Consider the following 8156-nt stretch of genomic DNA (forward strand, 5'->3'; position numbering starts at 1 on the left):
GAGGACGACAGGAGATGAGGAGGAACGAAAAAACCGAGGCGACTCCTCTAGAGAACGTGTACACTTCCACCGGTGGGTAACCCCTTCCCCTAGAGCCTGATTTTCTGGATACTTACCACGGTTACACGAGCGTGCATATAAGCGTACGATCGTACATGGACACGCACGGTGCGCGCGAGCGCTGCACTATACACGTATACGAACGAGCACACCGCCAGAACGAAACCCACACCCACTTGCGCCGCTTAGGTATAACGCGATACACGCTCTCGGGTTATATGTGTATCACTGGTCCGTTAAAATGAGATACGTACACGTTGAAAGGTGTGTATGTATGAGCGTGTTCGGGAGCAGCACGCGTTTATCTAAGGTAATATCCCGGCGCGTCGACGTCGAGATGTGCGCGACGACGAGAGGAAACAGGCGGTGAAAAGGACGGTAGCAGCACCAGCGGTTCAAGCCTCGTCTGCCGCATGCAGCGGGTCTCCGATCTGAGATCGGTGACGAACGCGAGGAACACACCCGGGAGACGGTGGTGATCGCGTACCTCGGTGGTCGCACATCGGTACTTGGTCGTGTGTAGAAGTCGCGCGCTCTCACTCGCTCTCTCTTTCTTTCTCTTCTTTTCTTTTCCCTCCCGCTCTCCACCTAGCACTCTCGCTCGCTCTTTCTCTCCCACCCTATCTCTCTCCCTCACTCTATCGCCGGGCTCGTTTCTCTCCCTGTCCGTCTCGCTCGTTCTCTCTCCGTCACTCTCTTTGAGTGTCCGTCAGTAACCTAGAAAGCGGTGGCGGCGGCCATTCAGGATTACGGGACTCCGTCCGTACGTCCGTCTTGTCCGAGCGAGAGAACAAGTTACCGACCAAGTACAACCTATGTCCCGGTTCCGTCCAAGATATCCCAATGGATTCTGACCGTTCCTTCAACCGACTGTGAGGCCAACTACGAATACGACTAATTTTCACGCCGCGAACGCGCATACGCACATTGAACTACGAAACTGGATGACGCGACGACGTTGCCCGTTGCTCGCGGTCGAACGACGGGAACGCGTACCCGATCGGCGAAAATGATGCTCAAAGTCGTTCCGAACGTATTCCACAAAAATAACACTGTACTCCTTGCACACAGGCACTGCTCACTAAGCCGCGATCTATCGCTCTCTCTTTCAAGAGAGAGCGCACCTTCGCCACGACAGATCGCCGATTCGCCACTACGGAGCAATGGGTGTGCTGCCTCTCTTGGCAGCGTTCTCGCGTTACGCTTGTCGCGATAAATAAAAAATCGTACGATCCTTAAGTCGAACCGCTTTCAATACAACAGATATTTACCCATTTGTGACAGATTTTCCGTACGAGACGCACCACATTAACGACCGTCCCCCACCTATGACCACATACAGACATTACCACACTTCGATTTTTCAAGATGGCGACGCATCCATCGTCGGCCCGAGACACGATGCGGACAGGCCGTTAAGCCGCAGCGCCTCGATCGCTGCCGACCAATGGCATTCCGCAACGACAGACGATGTAGTTCGCCCGCGAAATTACGAATTGCCGATAGCTTTGAAAGAAACATTCTTCGAACCCGAATATGTAATCTTTTCCGAGCGAAGGTGTGATTTCTAGGAAGGACATACATCTTCTTATCAATATTTTTCTACGAATATTATTCGACAATGCGTACACTGATACAGTTTTGCTCCGTTCGTTTTGAGACTCATCTCAAAGCATGTATAATAGAGGATATGTCTGGGAACATAATCTAATGGATAGCAAAATATTTTTGTAGCAACTCCTCGTAAATCTCTTTGTCAGATTTCAGGAATAGGCAGAAGATCACTCTATCTACCTGTAACGTTTCAACCAGCGATCAGTATCTGTTGCCTAATTTCATGATTTATATATCATTGAGATATAGAATCTTACTGCGTCTTTGTTATCGAGTAGGAACTTCTTGACTGTAGACAGAGCTACTTTGGCTGCCGGTCTTTGAGGATATCCGTAAATTCCCGTTGATATGCAAGGGAAAGCAATAACGCGCAACTGATTTTCCTTGGCAACCTCGAGACTGTTCTCATAACATTCTCTCAACTTTTCAGGTTTTTCACCTTGCGGGCCGACCGTATGAATGATATCTAAAACATTATACCTATGAAAAAGCTAATCCCCTTAATCATCGATCGGATATACTAACATTTAGCAGGCAACATGTAACCCCCGGTTATTTTAGCCTCTCCGACCTGACATCCTCCGAAAGTGGCACACTCTCTCTTTAAATTTGACCCCGCGCCTCTGTGGATAGCCCCATCAACTACAGAATATATTTGATACTCTTTAATATATCATCTCCTGGCCTCATAATTGATAGGAAACGTTTGTATATACCTCCGCCACCACCGAGAAGAGACGAGTTGGCGGCATTCACAATTGCATCTATCTCGAGAGATGTTATGTCACCTTGCCAAATTGATACTTTCTTAGCTAGTTCCTCATCGACTTTTTCAACTCTTTCTAAGTTCATTAGACCAATATTCCCTTTGTTCTTATTCCAGTATTCCAACCATGTCGGAATCGCATCTATCGTGTTCACGGTTCCCTTATACAACTTTCGCTTTTCCTCTACCGGCATGGTTAAAAATTTCTCTGTACAACATAGCGATATAACTATAATGAACGTTCTTATCTGCATCGCCTGTCTCATAGTTCTCTGTCCATTTGCAAAAAGCGTGAACTTAACTGAACTATTTATATTCATATTTCGACGTTCAATATCGACTCGAAACAAGCAATATTTACGTAACTATCGAAATAAACAAGATGATCATGTGTTTGGCTTACGTTTCTCAACTTCGAACGACATCCTCTCTTCGGGGTTGACAGATGTTACGAAACTCTTTCCACTCAAGATATTCTGAACTAAAATCGGCCGGAAGACGGTGATTGCGGTACGATCGGCGATGAGTATCGCCTGGAAATCAGAAATAAATTCTTCTCTCACTACGCAGTTCCCTCGGCCCTTGGTATCCCCTCGTCCCTTACTCTGAGAGCCAACATAGTCTTCCGTTCGTTAAAAAAGCTTTAATGACCTTTGTCAATCATCGATTTGTACCTCCACCTACGAGAAGTCCCACCGCAATTCCGCCAAGCTGTTCGCAACGTACTCGGGTCTTTAAATCACGTAAACTCTGCGTTATCGCGTTGTTTTGTTTCTATCTTTCAGCTGTGACCGGTGATGAACCTGATGAACGTAGAGGCAAACCGCGAATGCAACTGAACCGTAAACGGAGACATCTAATGGACGATTCACACGTTTGTGGATTATTTTCAGTGCAAATAGCGTCATCTGACGATGGACTGGGGCAGCGAATTCAAATTTGCGCAATTGTTCGCGCGCGAAATCAATTCATTATTTTTTAACTTGATCTAATACGGTTTTTTTCAGTTTCACTGTATGTACTTTCTCTACATCAAGTTTCTTTAATTTTTCAATTTTATGCCTTTGGAACTTCCCTACGCAAAAGTATTTTGCTGTAATTTATAAATGACTATGTGGGTGTTAGGCGTGGGAGTAGATGACACGTGTCGTGACTTGGCTACTGTCCAGGTACCAGTGAAACGAATTTAATTATGCCAGATCAACTGCCGTGCCCTTTGCGGAAATTTTACTTATCGAAAGGTAAGGTGGCACGGCGTTGTGGCTAAATTACTTCCTATTATCGTAAGGTTCCTTTTAGAGATCTCAAGGAACTTATTTCATCGATGATCCACTTGAGGTCTTTAAAGAGGGTCGACTACGGTTCTTCCATACGCGTTCAGGTAATCGACTAACTTTAGGAAATTGGGTCAGTCTAACATTTCTAAATGCTGAGAAATAATGACGAGTTAATCTTGAATGTTTAACGACCCACCTACGCGATCTTTCGATTCGTATCAAATGTGCCCTATACTATCGTCATTTACATTATTACGAGGGTCGTTATGATCGCCTACGTATTGCAATTCTTCTTTGCCTTTCAATGTTAATAAAATGCGGCGCAACAATCTTTACTTACTGTATTAGGTTCATATAGGTGCATATAGTTCTTTCTTCAAACTTCAAAGATCTTTCTGTAGAATACATAAGTATTACGTATTTGAATCAAATAATTTCTCAATTACTTTTACACATTCCTGAATGATCGAACAATTTATATAATGACTTATAATAGTAGGTGATGAGACAAAAACGGAAAAAATTCGAAAATGCAAGCGTCAGAAACAATCATTTATATACTTGTTATTTAAAAATGTTTATCAATGAAACCATGTATATATGTGTTACAAAACTAAAGTCGTGGTCTCCCAAAATAAAGAAGAGCTGGTGGACTCCCCCATTCATCCCTTATCCGTTCGATAAGCATGAATCATCATGGCTCGAAGTGGCCTTAAGTATGTATAGCCGAAACACATAAAATGAATGAATGCCAACGCGGACGCCAACGCGGACGCGAATGCCGACGCCGACGCCGACGCCGACGCCCGACGTCACCGGCAACGCCACCCTGAAGTGAAATGACGAAGGAACAACTTTCCACCCGTGCTTTTCTGTACATACAGCGCAGGCAGACATCGCAGCGCATGCTAAAAGCTTCTACTATCGATCCGTGTGCGTCCCAGTATTCGTGTTCGGCTCACAAGCTTCGCGAACGTCGTCAAGGTGAAATCGTCTTGAGTCACTTGAACGAGCAGTGGGATACTTAACATCAGCGTTGCGAGCCGAGGGTGAAAATGATACGTCGTGCAGATTACACTAAGGGGTTACTCGTACTATGTGAGTTTTCTCGATTGATTCGTTGTAATTCCTCATTAATTCGTTGGTGTCTGTATTGTTCCGAGATAATAGTTGGTCTTATTGTAAGGGAACCGAAAATTTCGAAGGTCGAACTGTCAACGAGCTTCATTACGGCGCAATAGACGCAACGATTGACCCATACTTACTATCAATTTTTGATAATTCCGAAATTGGTTCTATTGTTGTACTTTCTTTTGTTCTTATTATGATAAGATTACATTAAGCTCGTGAGGGTTTCAATGACCACAGTCGGAAGGGTAGCTAAATTTGATCGAAACATTCACTGCAGTCTGTACTTTTTGAATTCATCAATCACATTCTCGTTGTCAATATAACATTTAGACTGTTAATAATTGTTATTTTGTCGGGGAAATAGTAACGTGACCTATCGGTTCGCGTGACGTATCATCGGGTTTTCCAGAATGATAAGAAGAGTTTTATGCCGATATGCCGTGCATTAGTAGCGTGATCTGTAATTTTCACGGGGCGTTTTCTGTGAAGTCAACTACCCCGAATTATTCGTAGGAGGGGTAAGGAACTTTTAATGAAAAAGTCATCGACGCGCGCATCTCTTTGGCGGACGTTCATGTACGGATTGGCAAAAAACTTACCCCGATATAGAACCTGAATTCTTCTATTTTTATAAATTACGCGTCAACAAACTTTTTTTATATCAATTAATCCGCGATTACAAAGTTATCCTGACCAATCCCAACTTTTTTAGTGTTATTTTTATCGCGGTACTTAATAGTAGATAAATATACGGAATATCGTAATGATTTTAAGACTGATACGTAGATCTTAGCTGAATAGAACACCTTGTTTCTCGATGCGTTGTCACAACCAAGTTAATAGACTGCGTATTTGAAATGTTTGTAAAATCAACATCGAATGTATAAAATTATATGAAATATCAATATTTATATTGATATTAATATGAAATATAATTGCATATTGCCATAAAATTTTCTTAAAAATCCGCAGTCTATTCCAGTTTGTTGATATCAACTTGTAAAACGTGTTTAGCATCGAAAGAAAGAAATAGTTTTCTTCGCAGGGTGTGTATTCAATACAGCGTACAGTATACCTTCTTTGACGCTGACGCCGACGCCGACACCGACGTCGACAAAAGTGGATGAACAGCTATACACGACGCGTCGAACACCAAAGGTTGTCATCGAGTTGCCCGTTTCGAAGTCCAGGCTTCTTTTGGTAAGGACACTTGCTGTGGGACATAAACAACCCTGTTAATTATCCGCGTGACATCGGGGAATATTTTATCGTAGCCGGAGAATGCGTGCACCTAGTTTAAATGCTTTTCGTGATCGATACGCATGTATGAATAATTATGTAAATGGATTCGTGGTAAAAAAGCAGTCAAATGTAAAAGTACAATTCATTAACATTTTCATGATGCTAACATTCTGATAACGATTAAATCGCGGATTTTATACAGTTATGGAAAAATTGTAGAAAATATTAATGCACATAATATATAAAAATATATGAAACATCAAAAGCCACATGTAAGTCACAATACTTGAATGATGAAAGAAATTCCTATCTAAATCATTTTTTAAATTGACACATAAAAATCTTTAGTCTAATAATAATAATATAATACGTTGAATACGAATTTAGTTTTTCATTATTATTTCTATACAGTTTTGCAAAGCGTAGTCCTGCGAAATTCATAGACATTCATCGAACTCGCTATGATTCGTGATAATCCGTTTAAATAATGTACATGAGACGATATACACGAACTCGATGTTAAACGCGATCGCGAGCGATAACTTGAATTTTTTTAACAAGGATAGCCTGTTGCTTCTCGAGCACCGTTATCGGAACTATATATGTACGTATACGAGTTCGACCACATTTAATATGCCCAGCGGATACTTGACAATTCGCGATTTCTTGTAAAGTAGGAAAATAAAGGGGTAGCGTGCAGCCCTTGCGTTGAAAGGTATAGATTAGGGTAACAAGCGAATGATAAGGTTTAAAAGGTAGAACTTTCCATTAAAATGTTTTAGAATCCTTTTAATCCACGTGAAATCGTTCCGCTTGGTCACGAAACTCGTTTACGTACTACATTGACTCACACGATTGATCAAACTATATTTGATGTCGTTCATTGGTATCTGCTTGGTTCAACAACATTATGAATTAATCCAGTTGCATCATAATGGTACTAATGTAAATGGTTTAGCGATGTACAAGGAATCCAAAAGAACGTTTCAATTATTCTCTATAAATTTGTATCCTCAAACTTAAACGACTAATTTAACGTTTTAAAGCCGGCGGTGAATTTCAAGCTAAAAAGCACTACCGTACCAATTATCCGCACTACGATGACATCGGAGTTATTGTCGACGACGCACAGATCGTTCTCCACGGAGGAACCACTTTACCGTTTGGACGGCAGCAACGGACAAGCGTGTATCCTACTGCAAGTGGATGCTTTGATTACAGTGAAATATCGAACGAAGGTTGGGGAGGAACAGGTAAATTCCCGTTTTCCTCTAATCAGCGAAAGGTCGAAGTTCAATCGGTCTACTGTCATTAGGAGGCGAACATTTACGTCCCGAACGATGCAACCGTAACTGGGAATTGCGATAACGAAAACACAGTGACGATGTCCCTAAAGTGGCGGGCCTTCGTGTTATCGTGGAGCTTCGCAAAGGTAATTTGTTTTCAAAGTACGATTCTTCCTTTTCCCATTTCTTCCGAAAACAGGTCGATCAATACAGAAGAAAATTACACTTTCAGACACCCGGCGGCGAACGATGGTACGTCGAAAAGATCGAATTGACGTACAACTCCAGTGATCGACATTTCGAGCATACCGATCAACCGAGTAAGTTGATATTTCTCTGATCTCATAATTAGATACTAAACTATTTTCGAATCGTTTCTAGATAAAACGATTCGAGTGAGTACCGGACAAAGGCACAGCTCCATGCTGTTCCCGACACCAGTTGGAAAATCGTATTCATGCGACGTCAAAGAAATCTCTCTGACTGATGGCAAGAATAATGCTATCTTATCCCTCAGGTAATTAGTAATTGAAAAATTACGATTAATTATAATTAATTAATGATGTGCGCATTAACAAAGGAGCTTGTTTAAAAAATTTTAGAGACATGAAACTGCAACCGTTCAAGTTTAAGAATAATGAGTTCGCGGCGGAATTCTCGTGCACGTCGCTCAGCGCTCGCGGATTTCGTGACGAAACGGCGCCTGTGGCGGTCGGCTCGACGCTCGCAGCAGCCACTCTCCTTACTATCACCGGCTACGCGGCCTATCGCTACTTCAAG

General features: G+C 42.3%; 2 protein-coding genes across 4 annotated transcripts in view; one reads left to right on the plus strand and one right to left on the minus strand.

Annotated features, from left to right (window-relative positions):
- Positions 1-1655: 1655 nt before the first annotated feature.
- LOC108622607 (macro domain-containing protein CT2219) lies at positions 1656-3288 on the minus strand. 2 transcript variants are annotated; one of them, XM_026811633.1, is made up of 6 exons: positions 3045-3288; positions 2844-2973; positions 2391-2669; positions 2200-2316; positions 1932-2140; positions 1656-1854 (listed from the first exon to the last, which is right to left on the minus strand). In XM_026811633.1, exons 1-6 carry the CDS (start codon positions 3057-3059, stop codon positions 1768-1770), a joined length of 837 nt encoding a protein of 278 aa, XP_026667434.1. In that variant the 5' UTR covers positions 3060-3288; the 3' UTR covers positions 1656-1767. The 2 variants fall into 2 exon arrangements, with proteins under 2 accessions (XP_026667434.1, XP_017876077.1); XM_018020588.2 differs by having other exon boundaries at positions 2391-2648; positions 3045-3287.
- A 1354-nt stretch (positions 3289-4642) lies between these two features.
- The window catches only part of LOC108622618 (uncharacterized), a 3807-nt gene continuing 293 nt past the window's right edge, over positions 4643-8156 (plus strand). The window contains exons 1-7 of one of the 2 annotated variants that reach the window (XM_018020628.2): positions 4643-4815; positions 5882-6048; positions 7137-7343; positions 7406-7522; positions 7609-7696; positions 7758-7893; positions 7979-8156. The exon at positions 7979-8156 is cut by the window's right edge and continues 293 nt beyond it. In XM_018020628.2, the coding sequence (XP_017876117.1) occupies positions 4773-4815; positions 5882-6048; positions 7137-7343; positions 7406-7522; positions 7609-7696; positions 7758-7893; positions 7979-8156 (936 nt within the window). In that variant the 5' untranslated portion in view covers positions 4643-4772. The remainder of the gene's footprint in view (positions 4816-5881; positions 6049-7136; positions 7344-7405; positions 7523-7608; positions 7697-7757; positions 7894-7978) is intronic. The other variant, XM_018020629.2, reaches the window with a different exon arrangement.

The sequence above is a fragment of the Ceratina calcarata genome, unplaced genomic scaffold (assembly GCF_001652005.2).
Source record: "Ceratina calcarata isolate Rehan_Ccalc_2016 unplaced genomic scaffold, ASM165200v1 scaffold23.2, whole genome shotgun sequence".
Lineage (NCBI taxonomy): Eukaryota > Metazoa > Arthropoda > Insecta > Hymenoptera > Apidae > Ceratina > Ceratina calcarata.

What these genes read in the sequence shown, in the direction of transcription:
- LOC108622607 (XM_026811633.1), bottom strand. An exon ending in GTCGTTCGAAGTTGAGAAAC is followed by an intron (nt 2,670 to 2,843) that starts GTAAGCCAAACA and finishes CGTTCATTATAG; the next exon opens with TTATATCGCTATGTTGTACA. An exon ending in TACTCGATAACAAAGACGCA is followed by an intron (nt 1,855 to 1,931) that starts GTAAGATTCTAT and finishes GAAACGTTACAG; the next exon opens with GTAGATAGAGTGATCTTCTG.